Here is an 18,654-nt window from a genome sequence, read left to right on the forward strand (position 1 = left end):
GGAAAGGGTTGGGGGGATGCGCACCCCATGGGGGGCATCGATGGAAGGACATTACCCCTGCATTCCACAGACGGGGCCCAGTGAGGGGGGTTCATGCACAGGTGCCCTCTACTGAAAGAGACATCGCGCTACAAGCCCCACAGGCGAAGAGGAAGGGGCAGTGGCTCTGCACTCTGCAGTACAAATAGGAATGGGTGGATGCGCACCCCATGGGGGTCCTCGATGGAGGGACAGTGGTTTGGCTCCCCTCAGGCAAAGAGCCCGGAGGGGATCTTGGCGAGCTGCACTGTACAGGCAGGGCCTAGAATGAGGGCTGCGGGCATCAGACTGAGCGCCACACAGGCAAAGCCCCAGAGAGGGTGCTTCAAGGCTTTGTGTCCGCATGCAGGGGCCCAATGGGGTGTGAGGGGGCTCAATACCTCAGAGAAGAGAAGAGGTCTGCTTGAATCTCACAGGAAGGGCCATGAGAGGCTGGGAGAGTCCCAGAGGATAAAGGTGGTGGTCTCACCAGGCATAAAGAGGCCACTAAACAGGGTGCATCCAGCTCAGAGAGCCTGCAGTGAAGTCTGCCCAACAGGTGGATCCAAGGAAGACAGGATCTCGCACAGCTGAGGCAATCTTTTTTCCTCCTAAAACAGTCTATAAATGGTAACGTTTGTCTAAGGCTATAAGAGTAAATAAATTTGCCATTCAGGTCAGAGTGAGCGTTAGAACTTCAGACTGAGGTGAGCTGGGGCAGAGCAGAAAGTGTGTCTCTCGAAGAAGAAACCTAGGTTGAGATCCTGGATCCCCACTTCATCAGTTTGTGTGATTCTTGGCCTATCGCGCCTCCTTGTATACAGCAACATTCGCAGCTCTTTAAAATGTAAATATTCTTATCTAGCTAATTGAAAGCTTAGAGCGCATCAAACAAAGTTGGTACACACTACTGAGAAACGCTGCAAGCAAACGCCGACCACAACAAGCAACGTACCTTTCTTGGATTGAGTGTTTCCGGTCTCTCTGCATGGGCGAGACACAGGAAGCCAGGCTGGACTGCCCGGGACTGCCTGCTTGAGGGCGGGGCCACCAGCACAGACAGGAAGCGGACGGGAGCCTACCCCGCGCTCCTGTGAAGGGAAGGGAGCTAGCCGCCTACGAATCCTGTGCAGCGCCACTACCGCGGGACAGGACGAGAGGAGTATGAGAGTTCCGGTGAGTGGGGGCGTCGGGGCACATTGACGGCTAGACTGATAGACGGAAGTCATTAGGCGCGGTCATTAGGCACGCTCACAACACCAGAGCTGCAGCGCCCAGGAGAGTCTGAACACGTGATGCGAGCCCGCCAGCTGAAGCGCGTCTCGAGGTGAAATTGCCAAGGTTATGCGAGTAACCACCCCCTCTCAGCCATTCCCAGGAAACCCACAACAATAGGTCTTTCGCTGGAGCAGCGCTATGCGCTGCTAACACCAGCGAGACCTAAAAATGATAAAAGCTGAAGTTGAAATTAGAAAAAAATGGCTCCTAAATGGTGCAATATATTTGTTGTTTTAAACTAGACAGTAGCAGTCGGTTGCCCTACAATTGTACTGCACCAGTGTATGGTTGTTGAAGGTGTTTAACAATTATGTTTAGAAGTAAAATGAGGCCATTATAGAATGATTAACAATGGAGAAAGATATTGCATTACGGTTGCCTAGTTTAGAAGCAGTTATAGTGTGGTATGCCACGCTTTGCAAATGAAGTATGCCTACTTTGCAGATGAAGAATGACATAAGCAAGGGGCCTTGTAGCACAGCTTGGAAAACATGTATGTGCTCTAAAAATAATAATGAAGGAGAAGAAAATAAGTTAAAGGAGACCAATAAAAGGAAAACCAAAAGGGATTGGCCCTCCAGTAATGGCACTGAGGCACACCCATCTTCAGACAAAACTTAGTCACTAATCTGGCAACTGAGGCAGTGGCTGAAATGGGCTGACCCATTACTCCATGATGTAATAGATAGAAGCAGAATCAGAATGACACTAACAGACCACAAAAGCCTCCAAGCCCTCCAAAGAGGGTCTAGCAAGGATTATCACAGTGCAAATACCCTAACAGGTTTTGTCAAATAGGGTAATCAACACAAATTATTGCCTACTAAGGTAATCCGTGAGATTCAAAGTACCAAATGCCGGTCTATAAGGTTTAACAGGGTGTAACAACTATATGCAGTCATGCCCTACTGACTTTAACATGTGATTTTCATAATAAGTAGGTCGGCCTAATGCTTTGGTGGTAGTTTCTCATAATAAAATGATTATACCTGTGGCATGAACACACCTGTTCCCAGTGAATCAATAAGGCTTACAGATATAATTGGCTGGTCAACATGACTTACTCCAGTCATCTGCATTGACATAAGCTTTCCCACAGACCACCATTGGCAATTCCGTCATAAAATTACAAATGTACACAAAACTAAGAGGGACCAACAAAGATTGTCAGTGCAAATCTCTACCCCCGGGGGTTGTAAGGGGGGTAATCAACACCTAAACAATAGCCTACTACAGTAATCTGTGATTCCATGACATAGTGCATCATAACAGCCTTTCAAACTGAAATAACAACCCAGACTTAACGCATACTTTTAAAAATAAACAACTCAGCCCTACTGCCTCTACCATAACTTTTCAAAATAAACGTATCTCACCAGTCAAACCTTTTTCCAGTGAACTTTCATCATGGGTCATTCACCATGACCAGCTCAGACCTACAGAATGCACCACAAGTTTTCCAGTAAAGCAATCATTAGGCAGAAAGTCATAAAATACATACAAAGTTTCAGGCAGCAAAAAAAATACAGTAATCCTAAGAGGGTCCAACTATAATAAATAAGTTCCTATAGTGTGCGAACTCTTCTCAGAGTAAGTAACTGTGTCTCAACAGAATATAAGTGTCTGTGGATATTATATCGTCTTGGAGGCTCCTAAAAATATTTTATCAACATCTTTCAATCACATTCCATGTATTTCATGAAATCAAATCAAGAAGACAGCCAGCAAACGCATTTCATTTAAATCATTTTAACTTCATCAGGCTCTTTAGTATACAGGTACTACTCCATAAACAATTTTATTGAACAATATCCTGGTTCAATTGCTAAACTTACACAAGATCACGTGCTCACATTACCGTACAATAGTCATCCATTTCTCGATAAGAGTATTGGAATTCCCCAAAGTTGATACCTGAATCTCTCCACACCGCCTTTCGTCCTCTGGACAATATGTTCTAGAGAGTTTGGGACAAGAGTTAAAGAAATCCCACAATGAAAGTGGGGTCTAGGCCACTTGAAGATACAATCCCATGCGGCCTAACCCACAAAGGAATAGCTCATGTAAGATGTGCATTAACAGTTCCAAAGCAGAAATGTTACTAAGCCTGGTCAGTCAATGCCACATGGACATTCAAACTGTCCGAAATATATTCGGTCAGAATTAGGGCTGCAATTGCCATTAGGCTCTTAAAACATTTTCAACTATCTTAAGACTGGAAATCCAGAGTTCGCTATATAAATTAACATATCACACAACTACCATGGAATTACAACACTAGCCATAATGGAGCCAACCAAAAACCACACAATGCACCAAAGGTTATCCTGGAGCATTTTTATGAAAATACTGTCCGCTCTAAAATCTGGTTTCTGATGAAATGCACAATATCAAAACATCTCCGTCATTCAAACAGTTATCTCAGTTTAAGGGAGAAGCCAAAATCCAAAAATGTTTAACATTCCATTATAAAGGATACTTTTAAAGATGGTATGATTGTATCAGACAGATGTTTTGCTACATTTCTACGGTAGCAAGTGAAAACTAACAATATAAAACAAAGACGAAAAACAGTCCATATGAGATTTAAGCCTTATGCCTTTCTGGGTCACCCTCATTGGAGTACATCCTATCTAGTACTCAAAATAGTGCCAAAAAACACACACACACACACACACACCCGACCTAAGAATGGACGACGCCAGGTGACGGTCCAACTGCCCCTTCGCCCCCATTCTTTAACCCTTCACCTCTCACTGGCAATAAAACGCCATGCATAATATGCAAACCATATTGTATTGATATTTCTGTCCTATTGCCAATCAAACAGCTGCATTTGAAAATGTACCAAGTGGACATTTGTGCAGGTATTTTTGTATAGCATTTTAAGAGAATAAAGGTTCCATCACATTTACAGACAACGTTAAGTTGGCCGATACCTGCTTCGTAATACAAAGCCAACCCCATACAGCCCATCCAGACACAAGCAATAAGCATGTGGCACCAACTCTGCTAAAATATGGGAAAACGTTAAAGCATTTCTTAAAGGAGCACTACTCAAGAACTAACAGCTTCCCCCAACTTCCCACAACCACTGTATCTTTCTGAAACCATGCTCTCGGTTAGGCGATCCTTGCTAAAGAACAGGTTTGCGTCCCACAAACAGAAACATACACAGGGATGTGGATTTCCTATAGCCCGATGCACAGGACAAATTGTTAGAGGTCCAAGGCAACAAGTTTTCATATGTATTTTGTCCTTGAAACAAGTATGCCCTACCCCCTGCAGCACCAACCCTTTGGCTGCCAGTTTGCAGTACCACATTATGGATCAGGGAGGGGCACTGTCTGAAGTTAAGGTAATATTGTGGTCCATATGTTAATGCCGTTCAAAATTGTATTCATGGTTCATTAATTTAAAGCCTTTACTATCAGGGTGTGCGCTTTAGGTAAATGTTGTAAGCTCAGACTGCACTACTGACAGTGGTTTCAGTATTAAAATGTGTACACACGTTTTCAAAGTTTAGCAATATGAGACTATGTATATTGCTCCCTGAATGCTCTGATTTTATGCAAATAATTGCAGAAGCTTGAAAGCAAGATTGAGGATTATTTGCTTTCAAAACAAAATGTTCATAAAAAAAATTAAGCAAAAGACACAGATGATGGACGGAATGCAGAGCAAATCAAACATGCACCCCAGTCAAGAGATCTGGATTAAAGCCATTGTTCTTTTGCTCCCCATGCCACCCTAGTTTAGACCCAGTCATATGCAAATCAGTCTGACCCTGTGCTTTATGGCAACAGTCCAGCCCGAACTGCCAAACCAGGTCTTTCCTGGACCGGAAACAAGCATAAAAAATGCAAGCAGGAAAGAAAACATTTAGCTAAACCACTGTAATATTTTTGGTACCATTTCTTTGCAGCATCATTTAGTAAGGTGTTGATACATGCTAGTGGTTCCCAAAAATATTCATAATGAAAAATCAGTGTAACCAGTTTCAATAAGATTATGGGAAACAAAAATAAACAAGCATTGGCAAAGTCAGTAGGGCTGAAATTGGTGATCAGATTTTTAGTTTTGTCAATGTGGGACTTGTGTTGGCATGGTTTTTGGAAAACCTTATTGGTGTGGGAACTGCCAGGCCCTCATCACTATAACAAACACTAGAAAAAGTTGTTTTTGGACTCAAAAAGCACACTGCCACAGTAGTTACTGGCACTACTTTGTGTGCCAATATGCTCCTTGTGAAAGAGCAGAACGCTGTCACTCGAAATGAGGCGAGAAGATACAGGGAGAGACAGAATTTTAATAAACTGAAAAGGCCAAGGTCAACGCCAAAACAAATTAGGGGCCCAATTATTAAATAAAGTCTCAAACGTGCACCCATGGTATATGTCCTTGCATGAAGTGTAGCCAAACGGCTTTCAAGAATTCCCAAGAATTTATATAACTAGGACAAGAAATAGTACTCTTAGAAAATATGTGAACTGCATTTTAGCATGAAAAAATATGCAAGGGTAGATTTTCTCATGCGAAAATCTGAGTGTTTGCAAGTTCACTTTACCTCTAACTACTTATTTCACAAATCTGGAAGAAGGTTTATGTCTGCCATTGTCAGGAGTAAATTGCCAACATTTCTCAGTACGGGAACAGATTAGAGAAGAGTTGTTGAAAACCTTTACAACATGCAAGTAAGTAGGTTTGAACAGACTCAAAAAGTGCATTCTAACCCTAGAACTATTGCTTACCCACTACCTTCAGCCCCACTATGTACATCTACGGAAAGGTGACAACATAAGGGGACTGCAAGTATTCAGACACTACTATGGTATGAGCCCTATATCGAAGATCTTAAATAATGAGATTGCTCCCATAATTTGTTGTTGCACTACATGGCACCAAAAGGACAAGTGGATTTTGTTACAGAACAAGTAGATTTATGAAGCAACCTGCTCCATGGACAAGTAGATATTTTATTGAAATTCACACCCCTGCATACTATAAGTTAACCAACAAAAACAAATTCAAATATGATGAGGAGTATTTGGATTTTTTATATTTACCATGTGGTGAATTTGTAATGTTTTAGATGGCACAGCAGTTGTTACAGACCTTGAGAATGAAGAACGTGAGGGGGGGGCCACTACGTCCGAGAGGTTCATCTGCAGTCACCAATTAAAAATATAAGCTACAGGAAGTGCACCCCAATTTCATTAGTTGGAACATCGCCATGTCAAGCATACGTTCACCTTGGGATACAGATACAACACGTTTCGCTTTAACACAGATCTAAGAAGGGGAGACCTCCAAGATAATTTAATGTGAAACATTCTGGCTTATAATTAACATTTTGTCTTTCAGAACGGTACAAATGTTCTTAATGGGTGGCCACACGATTTGGATGGAGATCTCAGTTGGAACACGAGAGTAGTTTGAAAGGACGACTAAGATCTTGAAACCATTCCTGTGAAGCCTTCAAAACCCGACGCTGACCCCACATGGGCAGCACGGAAAGGTATTATTAGGGTGGCAGCTTGTAACCTCTAACAGATAAAGAGGCCCATAACCGAACGCCAGCATTGTAGGTGGATGCATACTGTGTTTTGTCACAGGCAAGGAAGGAGCCTATCGACCTTTCAGATGTCAACAAAATAAACAAGATCAAGTTTAGAGTCGTGAGCATAAAATATAACCTAATGTTAGCCACATAATGTCACATTCACTTGAAGACGGGAGGTTGAACGCTTAGGTTTACGATGACCCTATTGTGCGTGAATAAGGACAACATTCAGCGCAATACTATACAACAATGCACAGAGTTAAAACAGCAGGGAAATAAAGGCCCTTAGACATGATTTACACTAGCTACTGTTGTTATGGAGATGCATACAAAAGAATGTGGGCCTCCCAAAAGTTATTGCCACAGGTAAACAAAACCATCACAAAGTGCAAAACCAATAAGCAAAGGGAAGTCGCTGGGCTGAGCACAGAACTGACACACTGGGTCCAGGAAACTTCATTGTGCATTTCTTACATAGAGAACCATGGGAACACAAAAATAATCACCACAAAGCCCCATAGTAACAATTAACTTCCCCTTGCCTAACTTTAACGAAGGAGCTAAAGTCGCCCCTAGACCGGACTCATATTCTACTCTTTCTAAAATGCACACTTGCCTAAATGCAAGAAGAAACACCAGAAAGCATGAAAACCTGAACAAAAGCAGTATTTGGCATAATATGGGAGCTTGAATGCTCCGCTCTCTCCATGCTATCAGCAGCTTCTTATACACCGACCTCCACTATCTAAAGCCAACCATACACGTCCTTTCACAATAAACACACCAAAACATAAAACAACCCACATCGTTTCGAAGTGCTACCCACTCGTCTGCACCTTAACAGGACAAATTCAGTGCCACTTCTAATCTATCTTCCCTATTTGAATTGTAACCATCACATATCCAAGTTGCACTCTGAACCCTTTTCCACTGTGATCACCAAATCGGTACCATTTGTGATCTTCGCTAACTCAGCCTCCACTCACAAAGCGTTCCTCGTTGACTGATTTTGAACCCATCGTGCATAACCCCAACGTGTGCAGACTTCACAAGAAACTGCATGTCCAACAATCACCTCTTATTTACAGAGCACCAAAGAACGGCCTAGACAGATAGGGGATCGCTGGCCCAGAGATCTCTCGTGCCTGAGAGTGCACAATTCATTGTCTGCTGCATAGTACCAGCTTGCTCCCATCAGGGTCTATATCCCCCCTCATTCAAGAAATACACAAGGGTAATGCAAGGCCCACTCGCCCTTCCCGCCATAGATATGGACGTAACTCCAGCAAGGTAGATCGGGGCGGTACTAAGCAGCGGGGGTGGTGGTGGTGGTCTTAAACACACATACCCCGACTGCCGCCTCCTTCCGTAAAGCCGCCATGTTGGCCCCTCGGACACTCTCGGTTGGTCAACACACCAGCAAAGACCTCTTGGCTGAATCCACTCTGACCGCAGGGGGTGCGCGCGTTCACTCACGCTCTACTAGGCGGGGGTAATATAAGATAACACACATGTATATTATGCGGAAGAAGGGTGCCGGTCGGCCGGTGACGCCACTCAGCCGCCGCTAGCAATCTGGGAGGGCTTTTTTTGTCGCGAGACGCCGCCCCCCCTTTTCCTCCTCCTTCCTTTCAATGGCGCGAGGGCCTCAACGGCAGAGCCTCGCGCGCATGCCCAGATGGGCGGTGCCATTTCCAATGTGGGTGGGTAAGGGTATCGTGCAGAGGGCCTCGAATCCGACACGCATGCGCTTCTGCTCTGTTTCCGTTGCCCTGGCGCTTGCGCGTTCCAAGACTGTGAAAGAGGGTGGGTACAAAAAATGGCGGTCATGGGCGGAGCAATGTGACGTCACGATGCCTGTGAAAGTGGGGCTGACACCTGGTGGCATTGCAGTAGCATTTCTGGCCTACACTTGTTTTCCACGCACTGCATCAAGATTTCAAAACAATTAAATACCACAAAACATGGAAATGCCAATTTCTTACTCATTTAATGATCTAATTCCACTGAACTTCCTTCACTTCACACTGGCCATTAAAAGAGCCACTACCTTAAGATAACAGTGGGTTTTATTTCCACTCTAGCTTGCCAAACATTAAAATACCTTACCCCCAAAATGAAGACAAAAAAAAACACAGTAGTAAAAAAAAATACATTTAACATCACTATTCAATAATAACCATTCTAAAGTTAACCTAAATGGTTGCACATGGCGCTATAAACTACTACATTTCTCACCGGAGGCTCCAAAAATGAGAAAATATCGTAACGTAAGATAGGCTACTCTTGTTTAGATACACGGTCAGAAAGATTATTTATTTTCATTAAGTTGTATGGGGTTGACATGTCACCTAGAAGTCAATTCAGACGGGTGGGTTGTATATATATCTTTTTTTGTAAAATCAGCCCGTTCTATAGTAATTTATATAAACAAATATATGTATGTTACATAATATTTTTATTGAGCGTGACATTCTCAAGCTTTTCGGTTTATGTGCCCTAAAGTCGGAATATGTACTGATCAAAGCAAACGAACTGGGATGCACACGACGTTTTTAACAGAGCTCACCATAGTTCTAGGTTTACATTAGTTTAAGTGTCTTCCAGGAGGTTAGATGGTCATTAATCTTTTTCGGGGAGGATGCCATTCCACGACACTGTGGCCTGTGCAGAAAGGGCTTGGCCACCAGGCTTAAATGTATTTCGGGGCGACAACCGGCAAAGTTATTCTGAATTAAGTGTTTCAGATGGTTGGCAGTGCTAGTTTACCTATAAGAATATAGCCCCTTGCCCCCAAATGGCTCAATGGGCCATATGCAGAGCCCAGAAATCAATTATCCCTTTCTAAGTTGGGAAACAAAAGGAGGGGTCGGCTGAATCGGACACACAGTGGCTCCGCAGGGGGAGCGGCGCGAGACGTCTCCCCCTGCGGATTTTTGCACAGATGGTAGGGTCCAGGAGCGCGAGGCAGGGAGAGCGTTTAGGGCAGATTAGACGGCGTTTTTTAGTGAGGAGAGCAGGCGTAGGTAGATAGAGAGGGCGTTTGTCAATAAAATCAGAATAGTGAGCGTAGATAGTGTTTATATTGATATTACTGTAGAAAATAGTGTATTTAGTGAGAGAAAAGGAGGGTTTTGTTGAAGGGGAGAAATGGATATGAGTGAAAATTTAATAGCTGCCTTAAGGGTAATACAGCAGGAAGGTAGGGAGGACATGCTGACACAAGCAGCACTTGAGGAAATGCTCCCCCCGAAGCGCCCACCACGGAGACAAGCGGCAAAAGGGGTTCAAATTGCCATTGAAGCCTGTCAACCGGCTTCTGTCAAGAGGAAGAAGGTGAGAGCTCGTTCCTTGAGCGCAGGTGCGGAAGCAGCCTTAAGACCTGTGGAGATGGAAAGGGGTACAGAGGAGCGTAGAGCGTCTTCCCTCACACGGCAGAAGGCAGCAAGTGACTTTGGAGCTGAGGTAAATGTGCAGGTGGCGGGGGTACCTTCAGGAGCGGCTAAGAAGGGTACACAGGTAGCCCTGAAGAGAAAAGGGAAAGAAAAAGCGATTAAGAAGGTGGCCCTTACGCAAGACAGAATAGGTGAACAGGGGTTGGCATTACCTTCCCACACCTTTAGCTGTCTTCCCGTGCGGGATGCGACGGGCAAGGACTATATGCAGAGTTCTGCCAGTCAGAACTTCATCATGAGAGGGGGGTCGGGTTCTTTAGTGGCATATTCAAGCGACAGCGAAGAAGAAATAGTTTATGACACGCAACCCACCAGTGCCCCCCTCATTCAGCTGATTCCTATCCCTATACCTCAGAATAGTGCCAGGCTGACAAGAGTGGTGGAGACTGGAGCGAGGAAGCCCCCATTGGTTTCAGCGGTGGGGCATCAGACAGGTCAGCGAGAGGGCCCAGGTCAAGGGACTCAGGATGTGAGTGATTCTGAGGTAGAAGAAGAATATTATGAAGAGACTGACTCAGAAGTAGAGGGCGAGCAGGACCAAGGACATGGACTTTTGCCTAGGGATCAAGACGCCGGGCAATGGGACACTCAATATGTTTTTCCATGTGCACGCCCTTCACCATATGATATTCCACACAGAAAGAGCGCGCAGGGCGAGAGCGGAGACGGTCAGTTGCTTTGGGTGGAGCGCCCAATGTTCACTGACAAACAAAATGTGCGCCATGTTTCCAGAGAGGTGGCTAACTCGAGAGCACAGCGCGACATGGTTGAAGCGCAAATGGTGAATTCTTTGAATGGGCCATTTGTTAATGCGGCTGCCCCTATAGTGTCAAGGTATACGGGGGAGCTTGATCAAGTTTACTCTAGCGAATCCAGAGCGGATTTTGTGCGATCAGATAGGCCTCAAGAGCGGAGTTCAAGTCTGATTTGGTCACAGTTTGATGGGGGGGTGGGAGACGGAGCTTGCCCAGGGACTAGTGCTGGTTTTCAAGGGAGTGGTGAGTTTAGTCAGGCATCCAGGAGTCAGGCTGGGAATTTCAAGAAAGGCAAAAAGAGTGTAAATTCAAAACAAAGTGTTGGGGGTAATGTGGGGAAAGAGGTCAGGATTGGGGGGGGGGCAACGAATTCTTCTTTGTTGTTCCAGAGGTCAAGTGCGGACTCTTCGGTTCAAAATTTGACACCACGGGACTATCAAGAGCGGATGGCTCCGACTGAATTACAGCGGCGGGCAGGACAGCTACCATGCGGTAAGCATCAATGGTGGGCAGTGTGGGATGAGGGAAGGAGTGACAGAGTGAATGTCAGGCAACTACCTGTGGTGGAGTTTGTGGGGGGAGGTGAGGGCAGAAAGATTGTGGTACCACGTGCCGTGGCAGTTCCAGGTAAGCTGCAGTCCAGTACAGCAACAGGCACGTTAGATTTACCCCAGGAGTTACCGGTCGTGGTGGGAGGGAATACACAGGAGGCGGCGTCCGATCAAAGAGTAACTGTTAACGTTAGGCAGAAGCTTCCCTATATGGGTCTGGCGATGCCTTTGGGTTCTCACTTATCAGAAAAAACTAAACAGCGAATTTGGAATCACGAGTTTGTAGATATATTCAAGTTGCTTCACCGAGATCTACAGGCCAAAGAGGGGTCAAAAGAGGAAGAATGGGAGTTGGCGCGACGTCCCAGGGTGCCTCGCACGATTGAGAACTGGACCTCAGCTTTCTTGATTTATGCGAGCATCTACTGTGAAAGGTATCCTGACAGATCTGTGGCCTTGTACAAATATATGGACATAGTCAGGAAGGCACATTCACATTTTGGTGGATACTCTTGGCTGAATTACGATGAGGAATTTAGAGCTCGTATTAGCATCTGTGTAGAAAAGCCTTGGGGTGATGTGGATTCAGAGTTGTGGCTTCAATGGATGTCCACGTCTCATCCGTCAGCTACGACGCATACAGCAAGTGGCTTGCCAGTCCCATACCGGCCCTTTCTATGGCGTCCCGCTCAATTTGGAGCGGGTACAGGGGGAAGAGGTTTCTCTTCAGGTACAGGAGCCTGCTGGAATTACAACAGGGGCATGTGCAACAGGCCATTATGCCGTTTCAAACACGACTGTTCCCATTGTGGGGGACGGCATCCGCTTACGCAATGTAATGCACCGGCAGGGAATTTCGGTGGGTACAGAGGCGGTGACCAGCAGCGGTTCCCAGAGCAGGGGGGCTGGGCAACAAGAGGTAGAGGTGCCCCTTTCCATACTTTCCCAAAAGGCGCCTACTCCAATTAAATTGAACAACTTAGTGCCCTGGTTAAATAGATATCCTGATACTGATTCAGCAGCTCGATTGTTCTGGGGGTTTCAAGAAGGTTTTAAACTAGGATACCAGGGGCCCAGGCACCGGAGGTGGGCGGACAATTTACGTTCGGCGAAGGAACTGCCGGAAGTGGTCCGTAAGAAGCTTGCAACTGAAATCGAAGTTGGTAGAATAGCGGGCCCTTTTCCGGCATTGCCCTTTGCCGAATCTGATGGTCTCCCCTCTTGGAGTTATTCCCAAGAAAGCTGCTGGAGAATATAGGATGATACAGCATTTATCCTGGCCAGAGGGGGGATCTGTCAATGATTTTATATCAGAAGTCGACACATCAGTATCCTACACAACAGTCGATCAGGCAATGGAGCTTGTGACAAAAATGGGCAAGGGAGCTGAAATGGCCAAATGTGATGTTCAATCTGCTTTTCGTTTAATGCCAATTCACCCTACTGACTTTGAACTATTAGGAATGTTCTTTGAAGGACATTATTTTGTCGACAAGGTATTGCCAATGGGCTGTGCGGCCTCTTGTGCGATTTTTGAAATGTTCAGCACATTCATACAATGGATTTTTTCCCAGACGTGTCCTGAAAGTGTCAGTTGTCACTACTTAGATGACTTTCTTTTCATAGGAAAAGCAAACACTGGGCAATGTAAACAGGCATTGATGCATTTTCAGAGATGGGCTGAAGTTTTGGGGGTCCCGTTAGCACCAGACAAGACCGAGGGACCGGATACAGTCATAACCTTTTTGGGCATAGAGTTGGATACCAAACAGATGTATGCGCGCCTCCCACGGAGTAAAATCTGTGAAATTAAGGCTTTTCTCCTCACGATTATGGATACCACTAAGATTGAAGTGAGGCAGGTGCAGCGTTTGTTGGGTTATCTGAACTTTGCTTGCCGGGTGGTGAGGGCAGGGAGGACGTTTTGTCGACGTCTAGGCATGGCTTTATCAGGAGCGTATCTCCCACACCACAGAGTGCGAGTGACGAAACACATCAAGGAAGATTTGCGAGTGTGGCTGTGCTTCCTGGACAATTTTAATGGTGTACCTTTACAGTTTGTGGATGACAACTTCATTTGGCAAGTTCAAATATACTCAGATGCAGCGGGATCCATTGGTTTCGGTATCTTCTGGGAAGGCAGGTGGTGTGCAGAGGGTTGGCCAGTACATTGGAAGAGTCAAGGCAGGAGCATAGCCTTTTTGGAGCTTTTTCCACTGATAGTAGCATTGCTAGTGTGGGGCAAAGAATTTAAGAACAGGTCAGTGTTATTTCATGTTGACAACATGGCAGTGGTGAACTTGATAAATAACCAAAAGGCTAAGGATGTTAGAGTGTTGCAACTACTGAGGATGTTTATGCTTTTAAGTCTGAGTTTCAACATGATGTTTAAGGCTAAACACGTCCCAGGGGTTAATAACTCCATCGCTGATGCTCTTTCCCGATTTCAGTGGCAGAAGTTCCGCGAGCTGGCGCCTGGGGCAGATTTCCACAAAACGACAGTGCCGCACAACATATGGGCCCTAGGGGAGTGAGGATACGTCAGATAGTCGAGCAGTCCATTGCCCCTTCGACTAGAAGAAGCTATGTGCAGGCGTGGCAAGAGTTTGTACAGTACTCACAGAGTTTGGGCAGATCTGAGTCAGTGGGGAAGGTCAAAGGTAGTATCTGTGATTTTGTTTTGACTCTCATAGATAAAGGTTTGTCACATACAACCATAGCAGGAAAACTGTCAGGCTTATCATTTTACGGTCAGTTGTTCTGGGGTTTTGACCCGGTTGAGGATCAATTAGTTAGAAGAATGTTGAAAGGTGTACAGAGGGGGTCAAGTGTTGTTCAGCAGCCGCGAGCTCCCATCACTTTTGACTTATTGCAGAAGTTGTTAGATCAGTTGGGTTTAATTTGTTATGATCTTTGGGAGGTGGGGCGTTTTCGGTTAGCTATGATTTGGATGTTCTTTGGGGCTTTCAGGGTGTCGGAAGTTTTGGGGGTGGGAGAGGACACAGGTTTATCCAGTGCTGAGATTTCGGTAGGAGAACACAGATTAGGAATTTGGGTGAGGAGGTCGAAAACAGATCAGCTAGGCCGAGGGACGTGGGTTTTTCTGAGCAAGAGTGGGGTAGCAGATTGTTGCCCGGTGCAAGAGTGGGTTCATTTTGCTTCTGGGGACAAGTTTCAGAAGGGACCGATTTTCATACATGAATCTGGGAGGAAGATTACAAGTTCTCAATTCTTAGCAGTGTTAAGAAAAGCGCTGACCTTTATGGGGGAAAACCCGCAGTTTTTTGCCACACACTCTTTTCGGATAGGGGCGGCTACAGAGGCTGGCAGGTTGGGTTTAGGTGTGGATGTGCTAAAGCGCATAGGCAGATGGAAATCTAGCAGCTACAAACGTTATGTTAGAAAATGATTTTGCTGTTGTTTTATAAAACTGATAGGTTGTGTGGGTCTAATTTTCATTTCATTCCAGGTACAGTGCGGGGGGCAAATTCGAAGTTTAAGAAACAGACCTGGATGGTGGGACATTCGTTTATAAAGTGGGCAGCCCTGTTTGCGGAGAAGCAGATTTACGGAAGGTCATTGGGTATCCCTAGCGCGACGCACGAGGTAGTATGGAAGGGTAAAGGAGGAATGAAGTGGGTTGATTTGTTTCCTACTCTATCGCAAATGTTCCACGTACGAGGATGCCCGGATCAACTGGTAATACATCTGGGTGAGAATGACTTGGTTAAAATGTCAGGACTCACGCTCATCAAGCAAATGCAACTTGACTTGACAGTTTTAAGGATAAATTGGCCGACCACTCGTGTGTTTTGGACTGAGTTTGTTTACAGACAATCGTGGCGGCAGGCCAGGTCCCATGGAGCAGTCGAAAAGGCCAGGAGGAAACTAAATAAAGCCATGAAAGTTTTTTGTAAGGTTATGAAGATTGGGGTTTTGCGACATGAGAGCATCTCGGGTAGCGAGAGCCACCTTTTCCGGGATGACGGGGTTCATCTGTCCCAGATAGGCATGGCCTACTATTTAGTGGAAATAAGAGACATGCTTGCACAAGAACTACAGGTCAACGTTTGGTGCAATTCCAAGTTATGAACAAGATGTTTGTGCTATTTTAGGTGGGGACAGGAAAACTCGTTGGTTTTCCTGGGTGGCATAAAATCCCCAGGGAAGAGAAGCCTAGAGCGGGCTCCTCTAGTTATTAGTTAGATAGGGGGAATTAGACACAACAATGGAGGGGAAAAATGGAAGGAAAATGTTGGGGAAGTTATTGATGATTAGTTGATGGTTTCGGTATAAAGTCCAAATTTTGAATGAAATGAGATAAATAAATAAATAAATAAATGGTTTGCGTTCAAATGCCAAAGTTACATGATTGATGATCTGTTGGGAAATTTTATGATTATTTATATCCTGAATAAAGTGGCCTTTTCTGCTATAACAAAGCGAGTGGTCTGAATTCATGGGCAATGGCTCCGCAGGGGGAGCGGCGCGAGACGTCTCCCCCTGCGGATTTTTGCACAGATGGTAGGGTCCAGGAGCGCGAGGCAGGGAGAGCGTTTAGGGCAGATTAGACGGCGTTTTTTAGTGAGGAGAGCAGGCGTAGGTAGATAGAGAGGGCGTTTGTCAATAAAATCAGAATCCCACCCACCCACCCCTTTTTAAAAAAAAAAAAAAAAAAAAAAAAAAAGCATGATGTACTTGTTGGAAGGCTGGTACATTCATGAGTTAAGATTTCTAATCTTAGTTGCCACTTCAGGATGCGTTTCCCAAACAGATGGCTGCGGCATAAAATCCCCAGGGAAGAGAAGCCTAGAGCGGGCTCCTCTAGTTATTAGTTAGATAGGGGGAATTAGACACAACAATGGAGGGGAAAAATGGAAGGAAAATGTTGGGGAAGTTATTGATGATTAGTTGATGGTTTCGGTATAAAGTCCAAATTTTGAATGAAATGAGATAAATAAATAAATAAATAAATGGTTTGCGTTCAAATGCCAAAGTTACATGATTGATGATCTGTTGGGAAATTTTATGATTATTTATATCCTGAATAAAGTGGCCTTTTCTGCTATAACAAAGCGAGTGGTCTGAATTCATGGGCAATCCCTGTACATGAAATGCAGCGGGAATGCTGCTCCATGTACACTCTATAATCGTTGTAGGAGGACTTCCTTCAACGGAGCACAGTTCCAATGTGAGGGTAGCACAAGTGGGTTCAAGCTAGACAGAGGTTGACCTCCGAGGGGCGAAGACACCTCAGACAGGAGTCATATGCCAAACAAGTCACATCATGCTCTTCAAGAGATTTATCAGTGTAAGTACTTTGTTTGATTAATAAAAATCATTACAATGGTAAACATGCATCAGTGATAATAAAAAACGTGTATCAGTATTACTGAAATATTTACACATGGTACAAAAAACACATGTCTATTGTCAAAAAATAATTTTTCGTTTAAAAATCTTCCTATAAATGTCAGTTTTAGTCCGTTTGTATCATCACAGTAAATTAAAAAATAAAGTTCATCTCTAAATAATTAAAAAGAACCTAGCAATCTATTTTTGTTAGCAAAAAAAAAATTAGCTTCGTCTAAGTTGTACAATCTTCATAATGAGTGCTTAGAAAAACAGTTGGGGGCTGTTGTTGTCCCTTGTGGTCACAGAACAAGGCCATAGTCATTAAGAATAGATGGTTGATACTACTGGGGGCGCGGGTCCATTAATAAGGTGGAGACCCTACAAATGATGGTTTAATGGACCTGGGACACACAAGAGGCCAAGAGATTGTCTGTGTAAAGAAAGAGGCCATGGTCAACTGCAATTTGATGGAACAGAGGGTTTGGTCCTCCCTTTTATTGTTGACCATTGTTTACTTGCTGGCTCTCTCGGATTATGAATCTTCTTGCTGCTCTTGTCATGAACTTGGTGAACCGGATATTGAGCATTGGGTTGTCCGGATTCATTGATGCGAGGATGGCTTGTCTGCACATGCGAATGCAGAGTTTATTCCATTCGCTCTTTAACATGATCTTTCAGTCGTCGAGTAGTGCAGGGCAAAGACATGCCACATGCTCAATCGATTCCTTGCTACTCCCACACCCCCGGCACATTACGTTGGTATTTACGCGTTGCCAGCTCGGCAGGTGATACAGGAATAGCCATTCGCCCATTCTGAGGGCCATGAATCTTTTTTTCCACAGCACGGAGTAGGTACATGACCAGTATGGGGCCATAATCCCCGGCTTGAACCATGATATAATTGTCCAGGCGATTTTAGGTTGGACCAGTTGGGCTCTGTCCGAATGAAAGGACCAGAGGCGGACGTTCCTTTTGATGTGAATTTTGAGTGCCTGCTGCAATGGGTTCAAGTTCCAGATTTCTTCTGAATCCAGGAGTTTTAGGGAGTCTTGTAGGTATCGCCAATATGATCTACCAAGTTGACCGACTGAGATTTCTTGCCACAGGAGGGCCTCCAGGCTTCCTTTTCTGGAGCTACGCAACTTATTACACAGCCTGATGAATGCTCCAGCCCCTACTGCTTGATGATCTTGAAGGCCAAACTCAAGACGTATTTGAGCAGGGGATGAAGATTTCGGTAGGCTCAGCACATGTTTGAATAATCTTGTTGTTATTTTATTCACTAGACTGTTGTCCTTCCCTTGCATGATCTCCTGGCTATAGGTGAGAAAGTTGGTAATTTTTGCCTTCATGACAGTTATGAGCGGGGTCATGCATAGCCCGGAAAGTTGTCTGGCGAGGGTCTTAAAAGCCATCTGGATTGTCAGAGCTTTGGCTTCTACCTCATCTCTGTGTTTAGAGAAAGAGCCCCTTCTGTCCATGTGGACCCCGAGGTACTTGTAAGCGAGGCTTTATCTACACTTTTACCGTTGTATAACCAACAGCCGCCTCTGTATTTCTTTGGCCCTAAGTTGATTGCCCTTGTCTTTGTTAGGTTCAATTCAAGTTTGTTTCCGATGGTATAAATAAGCAATTGGTCAAGGAGTCCCTGTAAGCCAATCCTGGTATGGCTTAGCAGT

The 18,654-nt window shown here is 44.9% G+C and overlaps 2 protein-coding genes across 9 annotated transcripts in view; one reads left to right on the forward strand and one right to left on the reverse strand.

Annotated features, from left to right (window-relative positions):
* Positions 1–18,654, reverse strand: part of ZMYM4 (zinc finger MYM-type containing 4) — a 1,284,131-nt gene that overhangs the window by 1,066,418 nt on the left and 199,059 nt on the right. For 2 of the 8 annotated variants that reach the window (XM_086956525.1, XM_086956526.1), the window contains exon 1: positions 8,208–8,456. The exons of 2 other annotated variants lie outside the window; for them this stretch is intronic. The gene's annotated coding sequence lies outside the window, so the exon portion shown is untranslated. Of the gene's footprint in view, positions 1–973; positions 995–6,362; positions 6,498–8,207; positions 8,513–18,654 lie in introns of those variants that run through there. 4 more of the 8 variants (XM_086956524.1, XM_086956523.1, XM_086956520.1 and 1 more) reach the window with 4 other exon arrangements.
* Positions 9,778–16,709, forward strand: LOC147731473 (uncharacterized). Its single transcript, XM_086956516.1, has 2 exons — positions 9,778–11,561; positions 15,090–16,709. The coding sequence occupies exons 1-2, from the start codon at positions 10,010–10,012 to the stop codon at positions 15,710–15,712; spliced, it is 2,175 nt and encodes a 724-aa protein (XP_086812642.1). The 5' UTR covers positions 9,778–10,009; the 3' UTR covers positions 15,713–16,709.

The sequence above is a fragment of the Lissotriton vulgaris genome, chromosome 2_1, assembly GCF_964263255.1.
Source record: "Lissotriton vulgaris chromosome 2_1, aLisVul1.2, whole genome shotgun sequence".
NCBI classification, from domain to species: Eukaryota; Metazoa; Chordata; class Amphibia; order Caudata; family Salamandridae; genus Lissotriton; species Lissotriton vulgaris.

Excerpts from the sequence above, each read along its gene's own strand:
- LOC147731473 (XM_086956516.1), top strand. The coding sequence starts at position 10,010 with ATGGATATGAGTGAAAATTTAATAGCTGCCTTAAGGGTAATACAGCAG. Across the intron at positions 11,562-15,089 it reads GGCAGGACAGCTACCATGCG|GTACAGTGCGGGGGGCAAAT; the intron begins GTAAGCATCAAT and ends ATTTCATTCCAG.